Source organism: Macadamia integrifolia, chromosome 4 (assembly GCF_013358625.1).
Source record: "Macadamia integrifolia cultivar HAES 741 chromosome 4, SCU_Mint_v3, whole genome shotgun sequence".
NCBI lineage: Eukaryota > Viridiplantae > Streptophyta > Magnoliopsida > Proteales > Proteaceae > Macadamia > Macadamia integrifolia.
In genome coordinates this window covers 8036703-8052819 of record NC_056560.1, presented here as the reverse complement: position 1 = coordinate 8052819, position 16117 = coordinate 8036703, and the positions used below count along the sequence as shown (strand labels likewise).

Sequence of the window (16117 nt, the reverse complement as noted above, 5' to 3'; positions counted from 1 at the left end):
CACTGCACACAATTTGGACTCAGGGACATGTAGGTTTAATTATCCATAATATTTTAGCCTCATATGATTTGTCCCGCACACGTGGAGGCCAGGGCTGAACCTAAAGGGACTTCCACTACTAGGTCTCGTTCTGCCGCGAGTTTAGGGATGGGCGGTGGACAAGATCGAATCACTCGGACTGTTTCTGAGCCCAGACCTCACTCAGACCAGTTGCGTGAACTACGCAGTAGGCACGGCGTTGGTTAACTATAATAATCGTGCATTTGTGTCTTGCTCAGGGTCATTCATTACAGTGACGTACGTATCGTTCCTTCGCTTCTATTGCTAGATTGAAATAGGGCAAGAATAATCTTCGTTACTTTTAGGGTTTAACAGCTCTGCGTGTTTGGACTTGCTTCAAAACCCTAGGACCAAACCCATTCACCGGCGTTGGCCACTCTGCATCCGTTTGCTAGGGTTTCCCTGAGAACCACCAAATTCTTGATTCTTTTTGCATTGTAAGTTTATAGAAGCCATTATGTGTCATTTCTTTTGCATCTGTTAGCAGGTTGGAGTTCCGAGGAGAGAAATCACTGTTTTCTATAGTTCTTTCTAGCGATTACTTGCCATCTTATTGTCTTGTACTTTATTTTTTCTTGCAATTAATTCTTATTTGATCTGTAGATTGTAATTGATCTACGATAATGTCTCGAGTATATGTGGGGAACTTGGATCCGCGAGTTACTGAAAGAGAGCTCGAAGATCAATTTCGAGCATATGGTGTTCTTCGTAGGTAATTTTTTTTTCTACTTCTCTTTTTGGTTAGTTGCGGCAGCACTGGTTGCCGGTGCTGGTTTGGTTGATTATTTAATTATTTTATTCTCTTGTAATTAGAAGATATTTGTTTAGTTTGGGAAGGAACACGGGGTAAGTAGTGGAATTACCTCGATGTAGACAAAGATTATCATGATTAGGGTATTATAAATTATATACGGAGATGAATTTGTGTATAATAATAGATGTTAAATTTCTGTATGCTTGTTAATGGAGTCATTTTTTTAATGGGTAAGTCATGACCCCTTTCTGAAGCTCATTTGATTGCATTCACACTCCCTTTCATGTTTGGTAGGTATGATTGCCTCCCCCCTCTCCCCACCCCCAACACTACAAAAAAAAAAAAAAAAAAAGGCGAGAGAGAGAGAGAGAGAGAGCTATTTTTTTCCCGATCTGCTTAAGAAAAGGACTTCCAAAAAATAAAAAAAAGGGCAATAAGTTTTGCTACCTGTGAAGTGGCTGATATGGCAATTCTGTTGGATTGGTAGAATATGTGTGGGATTAGCTATATGTCAAATTTCAGACTCAAATTCAGTTGTATATCATCTCATGTATTTCCATGCATCCTTGTATTTTTCAGCCTTCCATGTATTGGTATGCCCCTTACTGATTTTTAGCCTTGTTTTGCCACTTGGCCAGCTCCATTTGGGATGAATTTCAGACATGGATGGAAGAATTGGTGTCTACTTTTGCACATAATTTCAGCTGCATTTGTCCTGCCATGTGGCTGGAAGTATTTGTACAGAGTAGATAATTATCAACTCTGTCCTGTCTGTAAAATAATAATAATAATAATAATAATAATAATAATAATAATAATAATAACTGACGCATACTTGGTGAGATATCCCACCTTGGTTGGGATTGTAGGGCCCGGTGAAGGACACACATCCAGATTGATGACTTAAATAACAAGGCAAAGTGAAATTACTTGTCTTGCTACTGATGTAAATGGCATTACTTGCATCTTTATCTGATTGTATCCTGGGGTTAGTTTCTTCAATACTTCGTGGTACACTAGTACTTTCAGAATTTTGAGCATATATTTATTATACTATAGCTTTGGGTGGGATGTAGCGGTGCAAATTGGTCGGGAATGGATTGGGTTATTGGTAAATTTCAATCCAGAGTTGAGACAAATTTCAGTTCATTTGGTTCAAATATTCTTTCAATTTTGCACCCTAGCAGGATGATGGGTCATGGGAGTGGGACAAAACTCAGCACTTTGTGTAGGGAAGATTGATATCCAACTTTAAGAACCTCCCTGCTTCATTCCCTTCCCCATAAAGAAAAAATGTTTTGGGAACATTTATGATACTTTGAAAAATAGTCTTAGTCGCTTTGAATTGTTATGATTGCCTGCTACAATTTTTTTTTGGTTAATTATTACATAGAGAAGAACCGAGGATTATCACTTCGTAGCTACATCTTCATTGTACACAATACTTTCAATGGCTGTAGTGGCTTACATTATTTTTACATGAATTATTAAGAGAAACCTACTATCTTAGTGTTGTGTTTTTGGTTGCTATTTGATGAGAGAGAACATTATGATACAAAGCATATTATGAAATATTGGTGTTGAAGTTCAGATTTTGATTAAGATACATGAAATAGATATGGGTATCTTGCATCCCCTTGGAACGTGTTGCTCCAACCCTTTGCCTATTTGCTTCCATGTTCCATTCAGAGTTATTCATTCCTTCTGTAAAGTATGTTTTAGTCATTTGTTGTTGGTCTAACAAGTTTGTAACACAAATATGCAGTGTCTGGGTTGCTCGAAAGCCACCAGGTTATGCATTTGTTGAGTTTGATGATCGCAGAGATGCTTTAGATGCAATCCGTGCATTGGATGGTAAGGAGGAATCATTTTTCTTCTAATCAATTATTTTGGTAAATTTATAAATACATTTTTGGTTCTTCTGCCATGAATATTTATTTATGTTTTCCTATTACTTTCCTTAAGTTGTAGATACATTCCCAACTAACTTGTGACATAAAATATTTTTTGACTTGTTTATTATTGTTTTTGATGATATATGTACTATTCTTATCCTTTCACTCAAGGACTAACCTTTGAAAGGCCCAGAAAAGGTTTCGTATTAGTGCTTTGCAAAATGCTAACTAATTACTCAAATTTACTTTTATTTTTGGCTCTGCGGAATAACATATATAAGTTGTGGTTCTCAATATTGCTTATGCAATTATAGAACTCTCTCCTGTAATGCTTCCAAAACCTGGAGATTTCTGCATGACTATTTCTGTCTGTGCACATAAATCCTTTGACCCTTATTGTTTTTATTAATTAAAATTTCTTGTGAAACCTGCAAGTGTATCAGACATTTTGCTGAATCGCATTTATGTTTGGTGTCTTTGCATCGGTAGCTCTTTAGGATGCTGGCTGACCCTATGGATTGGCTGTTTTATTTCTTAATATTTATGTGAAAAGTGCTCCATGTCACTGTGGAGAGTGATAAAAAGGTTCACTTGTTTAGCCTACTTCCAGGTTTTCCTTGACTGTTTCTATATCTTATAATGAATTCGGCTCTTTTTATTTTTTTGGGTTCTCATTTCAAGTATTTTTATTTAAAACATGAAGGGTAGCATTACTGAATTTGTTGGGTGTATGCTGAAAGGAGAGGCTCTCGGGTGGATCATGGTTGATTTTTTTTGCCAACTTCTTGTGTGTTTGGGGTTGTTGGTTGTGGATGGAGATCAAGGATTCTTCCATTGTCTATTTCGTCGCAGACAGTTTGACTTGGCAACCTGTTGTTTCACGCCTATAGATTGAAAGGTGTTGTTGGAATGCTATCTGATTGGCCAGTTGGGTCTATAATCCATATGGATGCTGATAATACGCAGGTAGGATGTCCTCAAGGCCTCTCTCGTTGTTTTGAGTTGAAGCCAATTGAAGATGCATGACATCTTTTGATTGTTAAGATCTATCAAGGTATGATATTATCCAGGTTTCCTGTGTGCATGGTGAAAAGGATGCTTTGTCAATCTTTGGCCATGATTTTCTTATCCTTTCAGTGGAGGTATCTTTCGCTATGTTGACTTTGAATGGTGTGGTTTGCATGCTTCTTTATTCTATAAATATGTGCTCATACTTATATCTAATTTTCCCTTTGTTATAGTGATATTGATGGGATGTAGTTGGATCAATGTACTTCTAGTCAAAAGGGTGATGCTTGGACTATGTATTACACATAATAGTGAACGATAGATGGAAGGTTAGCAGTACATAATATTACAGCTTAAAAGGACATAACAATACTAGGCTTGTGGATTTTGTGGCACCTGTGGTACTCCCCTTGGGATAACATGACATGCAGTGGCATGTATTTGACATCTGTCTAGTTCCTAAAAAATTTCTTGTTTGTGCATTCTTCGGTAGTAAAATATTTAAGTACTGATCTTGATTTTTAGCCATAGATGCTGATGCAGATGATCAAATAATATAAGATTATAATTTAGTTTACAGTTTCCGTTGGAAACAGTGGTTCTAGAATTGATCTTACCATTGTTTTACCATATCCTTTTTGACACATGCTGTCAAAATTGGGCATTGTGGCAGTGAATGGGACTCTATTTTTCTTGCTTTTTTCTCTCTTTTTATTCTCAACGTGCTTATTCCTTGCTCACCTCTAAATTTTAGTATTTTTTCATTTCCTGTTCTACCTATTTGGTTTTCATACCAGCGAAAAAGCTTAATGAGTATCTTTCCTAGCATCTCGAGTAAATTATCAAATCTTTTTTCTTCGTCTTCCTGCTTTTAATATTTATCCATGTCTCTCGTGGTTTTGTTTTGTTTTGTTTATCTTGCTTTCATTGTTTAAATTGTTTTCTAGTTTTCATATTTTTGGTGTTTGTTAAAAAGAACAAACACGGAAACACATACCTACACTACCATTTCTTATCACATATTTTCTATATGGTGGGTGTGGGATGGGGCGAAGGTCTAACAATCTCTATCAGGGAGAAAACATTTTTCTCTATGAAGATCCAATCTCACACTTGTATCTGACTACCTACTACTCTTGTGAACAGGTCCATTTGCGAGCTGAACTACCAATCCTAGCCGTAATATTTTCAACGGAGTACCGGATGAGAAAATAGATTACTTTGCTTCCCTAAGTGGCAAACCTGACAGATCTTGGCCTGCCAAATGCCCTAGATATGAATGCCAACACATTAGCTCATCAATTCAGTCTGTTACCCTCGAAAAACCAATCAAATCTGACAGTTACTCTGAATTGTGGCTTCAAAGAAGCTACTGATTGTCTGTAATGTAGAGTAAACAAATGAGGGGAAGAATTCTCCTTTTTTTTTTTTCCATCCTTTTAATCATCTGTTTGATCCTTTGTGGGGCATCTTCTGTAAAGCCTTGTGTTACATGGCACTACGTCATGGAGAAAAATATCAACACGTTGCAGCCTTGAGTATCATTGGGTAGAGCCAAGAAAAGGTTGTTAAGTGTTCCATGGATGAGCTCTACTCTCTTTTTTCATTGTCATTGCTATATTCATGTTTGGATGAACCAAAACCATTTTAGTACCATCTAATGGTCATAACACGCAGGATAAATCGTGTTTTGACATTTCTTTGTCATTGGATTTCAAAAGTTGTTGCTTCCAACTTTCTATGCCATGTTATTACGCTGTAGTCAATGGTGCCCTAGGTAACCAGGTGGCTGATGGGTGTTTTGGTGACACCAATCCAGATGAATTATCGTAGATGGTTGCGTAGGTTTCTAATTGGTCTAGGCATAATTTTGGGCTAGGTGCTAGTTTTTTAAGTTGTGCAATACTGCAATGTATGATGCCCTTTCAAATGGGTTTAAAAACGTGGTATTTACACTCCATCATGTTGGTGCTTTTGAGATTTGGATTTATCACTGACTAATAAATACAATTACAATACAAGTTGTTTATGGTAAAAATAATTGTTGAGGTCATATGTGTTCTTTCACTTGTTACCCCCCTCCCACCCCCATCTTTTGTATTGAACATGAAATCAAGGTTATCAAAGCATTGCCTAGGTGATGACTAGATGTCCTGGCCATTTTTTTGATGGGTGCCTTGGTGTTGTCTTAATTTTCCCCCCCTGACCGCTTGGTTTGCCTAGCGCTTTGACAACTCTGCATGTGATAAATTAGCTGGGCATCTGGACCTCAAGGTACAAGACAGCTCTATGGATTTTACCAGCACTGTTTGCATAGCGATTCATCATAAATGCAATTAGATGGAATGTTTTTGGAGCTTACAATTCTAATTCTGGAGTTGAAGTTGCTTGGAAAGCATTTGTTTCTTTTTGGGAAATCAGTTTGTCATTTCTTGCTTACAGAGCATCTACACTTTTGGCCCTCACCCATTGCTATGAATTTGGATGCTTTGTTTTTGAATCTGGTTAGATTTGTTGATTGTTTCAATATTTTGCTCATGTTATATATTGATTATCCTCATAAAATTCTAATTTTGCTAGTGTTATGGGATGAGTTTGTACGTTGGCTGCAGAGAACTATCATATAATCAATCTGTTTGATGACTTGTTGAATCATGTTCTCTATTAATGCAATCTGATTTTCTGATTATATCAGCTAAAATGGATTGTATCATGATCAGTGTCATTTGGTTATTCTTACATGAGTTAAATAGGGAAGAATGGCTGGCGTGTGGAACTGTCTCATAATTCTAAGAGTGGTGGGGGTGGTCGTGGCGGTGGACGAGGGCGTGGTGGTGGTGGTGGAGGTGGGGGTGGTGATGACCTGAAATGCTACGAGTGTGGTGAACCTGGTCATTTTGCTCGGGAATGTCGCTTGCGGATTGGTTCACGTGGAATGGGAAGTGGTCGGCGTCGTAGCCCTAGTCCTCGACATCGTAGAAGCCCAAGTTATGGTCGCAGGTATGCTTCAAGTCTCTCCATTATGCATGGATTACAGATTTGCTCATTAATTAAGGCATTAATTACATTCATAAAAAACTCGAGAGTTACATTACTGCCACTGTTTCAAGCTAATGCCTTCCTGCCGCTCCCTCATTTTTTTGGTGGGGATAAATGAGTCTTCCTTTTTTACATCCTTATGACTGTCTCTTACTGTTTGATGGGAGAAAATGGCCTTCTTCCATGTGCTGTGCTACTGGTACCTGACTTGGTGCTTAAAATGTTTTGACGGTAAAGAAAACTGGAAATTTTTATGGTACATGAAAATTTTACTTCATGGGTTCTTTCTAACCACTAATGTTTAATTGGACAGGAGTTACAGCCCTCGAGGTAGGAAATCTCCTCCTCGACGCCGCAGTGTATCGCCTCGCCGTGGCCGCAGCTATAGCAGGTCACCACCATATCGTCCGGCCCATCGTGATTCACCATCCTATGCTAACGGGTATGCCATTGTTCTATTCTTGAGCAATTGAGGTTTCTTCTTTTTCTAATTTTATCACCTAAAATCCATGACTAAGAGGATTATATACTCAGTAAAATGCCATCTTCCCACCCCCCCCCCCCCCCAAAAAAAAACCTCTTCAAAACAAAAAAAAGAAAAGAAAAAAATGCTTCATGGTGTAGTTAATGTGCGCCTGACCTACTGTTGTTGATTGTTTAAAACAATCCATTTGTTGTATAGTCTGGATGACAGCATAAGATCGTTTTAGGCTGGCATTTCACCAGATCATATAATATCATCATCTTTTTTTATTTATTATTATTATTATTATTTTTTTTTTTTAAACTTACAACTTAAATCCATTCTATTCTGATGTCATAGTCCTGTTGCCAGAGATCAACGTCGCAGCCGGAGCTGAAGTGAGACTGGCAATGTGCATCTGATGAGAGATCATGCACTATTGTACATGAACTATATCACAGTCGTGATAGGATGGTTCAACAAAAAGATAATCATGTTATTTCTGTTCGCTGAATCACAATTGGATTTGTTAGGACTTTGACTTTGATTAATTGAGCTCATACAATGTGAAAGGGATGATTTGGACTCAGCTTTTGCATGGACAATAATACTCTTCTGCTGACTGAAATTTGGGGAGGTTACTTTCCTACTTCATATTGTCATGTTATTACTATTTATGTATTTTTTTTAATGCCATATCTTTTCAGATATCTATCATCGAGTGGTTTGGAGTAGAGATAATTCTTACGTTGCATCTGTATGTGTTTGTTTTGAGGTGCGGTTCTGCTAAATGGTACCATTCTTCATTTACTGCCTTCACCATGGGTTTCTCTGCATCTTTCTGCTTGTCTGCTTCACAGCATCTACCTGTTGCTCCTTTGCTTTACCAGCTTGAGTCAGCTGTAGAGAACTGCATACGGTCAGAAGCTTGGTCATGTGACATTTTTAGATGTGCACCATTCTGCAACAAAACCTTATTGAATCGAAGTTCTGCTAAAACGGCATCATTTGTCACTTAATTGCTCCTCACTGCTCGTGGGTTTCCGTAATTTCCCTTCGTCTTGCTTGTCTACTCTACTCTAGGCACGATCTGTGTCTCACCATGTGCTTATCAAGCTTGGATAACATGTGGACTGCAACTAGACCTGATTCGTCTTGAGGTTAAATTTCTGCTAATCAATCATGATGAAGCTGTCTAGAGCTCCGCAGGTACCTTTTTGTTTCTCGGTTCTTGGCACCAGATTGCTTCTCAAGACTTGTTTTTAAAAAATAACTGAATGTACTGCTCTTTGAAAAAGCAAGGTAACCGTGGAAAATGAAAATCACTGGAATCTTAAGAGAGAGAGACTTGTCTCTGGCGCATGTTTGGTTTGTTTTTTGGGGTATTTGCTGGTGTTTCTTAAGCAGGTCTAATAAGTGGTCTGTGACTTTGTCTTGTAGTTCGTCGAGTGAACCATGTAGCTATCAGGGACAGTAGGTAACTAATAGGATAAAATCACCGGTAACTTTTAGGCCATGTACCTGCCTTCTAATTCAGAAAGTTTATCAAGATCGTACAAAAGAAATATCACTTCTATTGTGATCTCAAATTTATATTTCTGAGGATATCAGAAAGGTGGTATTTTTAATTTTGGGGTACTTCGTTCAGTAGCTCTGTCGTCAGTAAGGTTAAGTTGGTTGGGGGAAAGGCCGCGTTTGTATTTTCAATAATATTTCTGTTGATGCCTATACATGAAAATTGAAGGAAAAATGGTTTCTATAGGAAAGTGGTCCCTGTGTCCAGACACATGGGTGCAGTATCGTCCCCTTAAAATTATAAAATGATATTTTTATTGATGCAAGGGACATTTTTGTTGATGTTTTCCCTAGCACATGTAGGGGGTGGGTTCCCCCACATGAAATACTTTTCCATTAATAAATTGACTGCACATCAAATTATTCTTTTTTAAGGAAAATGAACTCTGATAGTGTAGCTTATGCGGGTGACTCTTTGAGTCTCTCTTTCCTTTATGAAATGACATATCTATCCTTTTCTTGTGATAGGAGTGAGGTAGATTAGGGGAGTGTTGGCATATGCTATGTTTTCAGGCAAAGTTTTTAATTTTTTTTTTTTTTTTTTTAGAGGATTCTTTGAGCAAGCACAAGTACATGATGAAGAGAAGATAGAACAAGTACATGACGAAGAGAAGGTAGAAGGAGAGGAATGCAGCGGTGAACGGAGAGGAAGAGGGAGATGGTGGGGAAGGTTTCACAACAATCTTCGCTGTCGCTGAACAGAGACAAAGAGAGGAACGGTTTGAAAGGGAGAGTTTCGGGTGAAAACCAAAATCTATGCTTTTTGAGACCCAAATCCTCTCTTCATAGCTAGCGGTTGGATCGACTGATGCCACGTGCCAGTAGCTGAAGGTCTCTCCGTCACAGATCCTCTCCACCGACATTTTTACCCGTACAGGACGCTTTTCAACATTGTTTTTATTTTTTTTATAATAATTTGTTGCTCTTTAAAACAATTGATATAATAACAAATGTCAGAAAGTGCAATGCACATGATAGGTCAAACTATACATTCAGTTATGTCACAATTGTGGTTAGCCTCAGATCACCCAAATTATTTTTCAATACAGTGAACAAAACTGATTATTTTTCAATTGTAAACGTCAAAAACAGATTTTTAAAATGTCCTTTTACGCTGTAATTTTATCACATTTAGGCTCCTGTTTTGTTGCTAGGAAAGAGAAGGGAAGGGAAAAGAATTTATTCAACAATAAAAAATTGTATTCATTATCGAAAATTATAATTTTATCATATTTATGCTTCAGCATGCTCTCACATTTTCACAACATTGGTTCAGGGTCACACTGCAGGGATTCCTCTCCCATTAAATAATTTCTTATGATTTTTCTTTACTTAGCATTTTGGTGCGGCCTTTTCATTGATATTGTTTAGAAATCTATATATTTCACCGAAAAGAAATAAGTTTAGAAATTTATATATAAAGCATCAAAATCGGAGAGGCAATAAGTGACAATGAGGATCTAACGGTTGAGGTGCTTGTTAGAGCCTTCCCCGCTTTTGGATCCTCACCATTCACCGTAAAGGATTTTAATCCATAAATAAACTAGGGAAAATTACATTATGGGTTTGTGTTTATAAAAGTACCCATATCATCTTTCTTTCAATGAATTTACACAAAAAGAGAATAGGTATTACAAATCTAACCAAAACAGTAACTTCCATACTATTCCCTTGTATCCCCACGAGTTCGGCAAATACCTTGCCTTAATCAGCTCTGAAAAGTCTGATTTCCATCATCATCACTGGTGTGAGCATAGCGGATGCATCGGACAATTCCATGGTTGCGGTTCAATCTATTCTCAAGATTTTTCTCGCCGAAATACATCACCAAGTCCGACTCAACCAACCCTATGGTCCTCCCCGACTAGTTTATTCGACCATCCCCTCCCTCATTTGTCTTCCAATTTTCTTCTCAATTTTAAAAATTGAGTTTCAATGATTTTCCTAGTGGAGTTTCTGGAAAGTTGGTTAGAACATTTGTGTAGCTCATGGAATCTCAAGAGAACCCAATTGAAAGACATTTGTCATGGGCATGCCACCAACGTATTGATCGATTGAAATGAAAATAACGTGTTTACAAAACAACAAAGGGGGAAGGGGCTCCATGTGCCCTGCATCTACATTGGGTGTTTGGGGCATGTTTTTGAAATCACAAAAGCATCAGGCGAAGTAAATAACAATATAATGTCAAAAGGGATAACTCCAAGGAGCAAGTTACCAAAAGATCTGGCAGGAACGAAGGCGCTTTTGAATTGGTGGAGGCTACTAAATTTTAGCAAAGAAGAAGAGTTTAGGAGTTTTAAGGTGAGAAAGAGATGGGGTGAAGGGAAAGCACAAGGTAGGGGAGATGTGGAGGGGAGTAAGGGATAACGGAGACATGGATGTCAGCGGCAGCTACGATTTCGATAGCCTTGATAAGGTTACTCAAAGAGAGATTTTATTGTCGTCGGTAAACTAGATGAGGTGTGATCGTCGGACGAGGTAAAAGGGTTTCAGCGAGTTCTTTTTTCTATTTTGGTAGAATATTGGTTGTAATCATATTAATATTGGTTCTTTCAGAAATCTATTCTCCGATCATTTGCTATACTCATTAGTGGAGATGGCAATCGGAATTAGCACAGTTGGCTTGGAAGGGACATGGTACTCCACCTCAGGAAGTGAGGTCTCATGATCAAGCCTTTGCCGATGCACCTAACTTCTTGAGATCATCACACAAGAGTTTTCGTCTCGAACTAATCCGATCTCATATAAGGGGTATCACAGTTACCCCATGGACTAGTTGGCTCAAAGATCCGAAAACCTTGGATATTGGGATCCAAGGGGATGTTACTGCAGTTATTGTTTTGGTTAGATTTGTAATAATACTTAATTCTCCTTTTATGTAAATTTATTGAAGGAAAGATAACGTGGGTAATTTTGTAAACATAAACCCATAAATGAATAATCATTTAATTTTCCCACTAAACTATTGTGGGTTTGACTTGAAACCAAATTATACCATTTAACCAAATCGCACCGTTCTTAACCGCCACTAGGTGGCAATGGCGCAATCTTACCGTTAGAATTTCATTGTCGTTTTATGGTAGAAGATCCCCAACCCATGGGATGGAAGGGGGACGTTGGAATTTCATTGTCACTCTCGCAAAACTGGTAGTAAAAATTTTGAAAATCACCTCTTCAACAGGATAATGGAATTCACCTGAACGACTCTCAACCTACTAAACATGGCCCACGACAATAATGCCCTTATAACCCTAACATCTACCTCAGCTAGTCAACTGGCGAAGAAGCGATAGCAGAAGAGAGAAGAGGTGGGCGTATGTCCTTGAACAGGAAGGTTGTGTGAAGCGATGCCAGGCCCTGGTCCTCATATGATGTATACCCTGGGATCAGGGGTGGGTCTCATGAGCGTTTCCCATGGAAGGTTCAGTCCTCACCACTGCCTCTTTTACGGTATCAACGCCTTCCTGGGTCCTGACCTTGGCTCCTTCTCTGAGTGGCTCACTTCCACTCTTGGCGTCGCCGAGAGCTTTGGTTCTCTAATCATGGACGCGATTCACCACCCTTTCTACTACGTTCTACTTCTTGGCCTTCCCTTGTCTCTGTTTTACAGTTGGCTCTCCAGAATCTTACTCCAAAAGGGGATACTCGATTCTGTTTCTGGGGTGAGTTTCTGTCTTTCATTCTTTCTGTAGAATAAAAATTCACTCCCTCGATCTTCAGTTTTTAACTCGGTAACACTTGAATTGGGGTCTCGAACCCCTGAATTTCTGATCAAATTTTGGTCTTTTAGATTGTACGAAGTCGTTGAGGTTTGCCCATATGTTCTTTTCTAAGGAATTTCTCGTTGGAGTTTTTCAATTTCCGTACTTTTAAAAGTTGAAATTGGGTTTATCTATAAGAACTTCATGGGTTGGAATTTGGATGGGTTCGGTAGTTTCTGCATTTGGATAATAATAGTTCTTATCTTTCGAGAATATGAATTGTGAAACCAGCTCCTTCAGCATCCATGAAGCAAGGAATCCCCCCATCACCCCTTTCCCCTGTTTATTGGGCCTCAACCATCGGATGATCCTCGCCCTTTATCGTGTGGACTTTTCTTGTATGACCACTAGCTGCAAGCGTTAAAGGCTGGTCAGATCAATTTTATTCTGTGGTCAGTGCATTTGTCTGTGCGATTTCATCAATCTCTGATGCAGAAAATCTTAATGGAGATTATTGTACTTACCTCCATTTGGTTCTCATGATTAATGCTTCTCCGATGTTCTTTAATGACTGCAACAGCAATGTCCTTCTTTCTCCATTGCAACTAAGATGGAAGTGCTTGACTGGTTATTCTATCCCTTCTTGGTCTCTTTCTGTTTACACCTAAGATGATGGCTCTCCTTATGTTTTCATCAACCGAAGAGATGCACAATCAAGCTTTTATATCCCTCACCATCAAGGGATATGGTAGTCAAGGGAGTTACAACTCCCTATCCACATAAGATTTCAATGGTCTGACGTGGCAATGAAGTCCACCTCAGCCAATATTGTCTAGTTCAGGGTGCCCGGGTTCATTGAAGTTGATGGAACTAGTGCTTTGAGGTATTTGGGGTGAGGGGCATGCTCATTGCATTCTGTGGGGCATAGGAGCTTGTGGAACTATTGAGCTTCTTAAAAGCAGGTGGACCTGCAGCATCCTTGAATATAAATATATATATATATTTTTTTTTGAGCTAAATGTGATTTTGTAGTTTTATTTATGGGATCACTCCTTGATTTAACATTTTGTCTTCCTTTTGGATTGTTATTTGCTGCAGATATCACTTACTAGAAGGCAATGTCTGCTATTAGTGTCTGCAGGCTCTTTATCACACTTTTTCTTGGATCATTTGTTTGAGGTGAGATCCTTCCCCATACTCCAATTTGTCTAAGTCGCCAATGCTTTTGGATTCTTTTTAGTACATAGTGCTAGTGATATATTGCATTTAGAAGGATATTTATTATCCTCTGTTGTAGATGACTACTATTCTGTGATATTTATTGAATTTAACCCCTTTTTATTTTGTCCCTCACTTTTCCGCCATTTCGCTTTCCATTCAAGGTTCTGTGTTGACTTCAGTCCATGAATATGGGAGACACTAAGACATAAAACTTCAATTCAGGCAATGAGAGTGATGCAAGAATGAAGCATTGTTTTGTATTTCCAGTCCACCAAATAAGCATCCTTCCTCACTAGTTCATGATTTATATGTTGATATTTAGGCATGAAACTCTGCATCAATTTTCCTGTATATCAACCTAGTACGCAGAGGGGGGTGGGGTTGGAAAGCAACCTCGCCCAGTGGTTGATTTGATTATGATTATGACATCAGAAAACATTTAAGTGAGCAAGAGAAGTTGAAAAAAAGAAAGAAATAAAATAGCCAAGCAATCAATAGAGGCATCAGAGTGGTAGTCATTCAAACTGAACAGACTGAAATATGTATATTCTTTTAATGGTATAGATACATTATTAATATAGGGAAAATCTTGTTATAAGTTGTAATAACTAAAGTTGGTGAAAAATAAGTTGTAACCATACTTTTCTGCCCTTTTAGTATAACACTTATTTTTTTACATTCTACAAGGGTAGTACAAAAAAAAGAAAAAAAAAAGTGTCAGGCAATGATAATTTTTGAGAATGGCATAATGACAATTCAATTTCAAATTATTTTGAAACCTTTTTACTCCGACCACGATAACTTTTTGAGAATAAAACAAAAGACAATCAAAAGAAGGTTACAACCTCTCGCTTCACCTCTTTGGTGACAACCAAGACTCTTTATGGAACAGACAGGCTAAAATAGTCAGTACCTGGCAGATTGAGCACCTTCCTGGAGAGTGAGTGGTTTGTTTTTCATCAAAAGAAAGCTAATAGTTATGGAGTGAATTACAGCTTGGATAATGAGCCTACAGTAGAGATTTGGAGATGGGAATGCTTGAATAACATGTCCAGAACTAATTAAGAGGTTCCATTGGGCATAAAGGTCTTATTAAGTACTCATCCAAGTTTCCTGTGACAACCCCTCATTTCTTGCTTCTAATAGGAGGCTCTTATAACTAGAACTTCTGATTGCTTGTCTTGCTAACATATCTTGGAGCTCTTGAAGCATTATTTTCACCATTCACCATCAAAGTTTTTGCTTGACATAGGATTGAGGAAATCCTCTGGTCAGTTTTTTTTTTCAGTCTTGCCAGTTCATGGAAATGGCTCACAGTGATGGGCTACATATATGATATGGACAGCAGTGCCTCAATTTATTAATCAACTGCATGCTACGATTTAATTTGACAGGAAAATGGCCATTCCTCGATGTATTTGTGGATATTGAGCACTGGTTGGTGGAAAAGTCGAGCTCCTGTTAACCCTGATGCTGTTGTTGTGGTAGGATTCTTGTGTTCTTGCTTCATAGGAGGGTTCATTTACATCAACAGGTGTGATCTTCTAGACATTGCATGTTTTCCCTTTCATCATTCATTTTCTTTATGAAAAATGCTATATTTGCAATATACCACCAACACCTTATCTGAGCAAATTGTGCTGTTCTCTCTCCTGCAGGGTGAAGACTGTAAAGTTTCGATCACAATCAGCTCAATCTATTAGACTTATTTTAGTCATTGCAAGCTTATATTGCCTGTGGTGTACAAGTCAGATATACTGGAGAAATCCTCCTCAGCCACCAGTTGGTGAGGAAGCAGATCTGGGGGTTCTAGTTTTTCTTGCTATATATTTTTTTCTTCCCCACTCTCTATGTATCTTCTCAATGAACTCAAGAGACTACCACAACGGGACAGAGCAGCTCCCTCTTTAATAGACTAATAGTCTTAAGAGACTACTGGCTTTCCTCTGCTTAAAATACCTCCATTTGTAAGAACAAGCTTGGTGTGCCAAAAAAATAGAGTCCCTTCGTCGGCAGGCAGTAGTTGTTGAGAAGCTCCTTCTCCCTCTGTTGAGTGTATTCTTTTCTTTTGATGATACTGTTGGAAGTGTATTCTGATCATCACATGGGCTGCTTCATCCACACCCACCACCCCCGGGGGGGGGGGGGGGTTTGGGATTGTTCTCACAAATGGACTGTAAACCCTTCAAGTGAAGCATTAATGAGTCACAAATTAAAGCGATCTCCTAACAGTAGCTCAAATGCCAATCTGCTGCAACTACATGAGAATGAAAATGGATCAGACCAATTGCTGATCCCAAGTGGTGCAGCTGGTAAAGGCTTCACCTGATTGTAGTAAGATCTTGGGATTGAATCCTCCTTCAATGAGACCGGGAGAGAGAGGAGAAGGGGGGGGGGG

General features: G+C 38.5%; 2 protein-coding genes across 3 annotated transcripts; both read left to right on the top strand.

Moving 5' to 3' along the window:
* Positions 1-277: 277 nt before the first annotated feature.
* On the top strand, positions 278-7931 carry LOC122076514 (serine/arginine-rich splicing factor RSZ21A). Of its 2 annotated transcripts, none has more exons than XM_042641834.1 (6): positions 278-497; positions 664-772; positions 2580-2668; positions 6471-6717; positions 7070-7198; positions 7580-7931. In XM_042641834.1, exons 2-6 carry the CDS (start codon positions 684-686, stop codon positions 7614-7616), a joined length of 591 nt encoding a protein of 196 aa, XP_042497768.1. In that variant the 5' UTR covers positions 278-497; positions 664-683; the 3' UTR covers positions 7617-7931. The 2 variants fall into 2 exon arrangements, with proteins under 2 accessions (XP_042497768.1, XP_042497769.1); XM_042641835.1 differs by having other exon boundaries at positions 283-497; positions 7592-7931.
* A 4065-nt stretch (positions 7932-11996) lies between these two features.
* Positions 11997-15819, top strand: LOC122075482. Its single transcript, XM_042640520.1, has 4 exons — positions 11997-12459; positions 13597-13677; positions 15114-15253; positions 15378-15819. Exons 1-4 carry the CDS (start codon positions 12145-12147, stop codon positions 15628-15630), a joined length of 789 nt encoding a protein of 262 aa, XP_042496454.1. The 5' UTR covers positions 11997-12144; the 3' UTR covers positions 15631-15819.
* Positions 15820-16117: the final 298 nt, after the last annotated feature.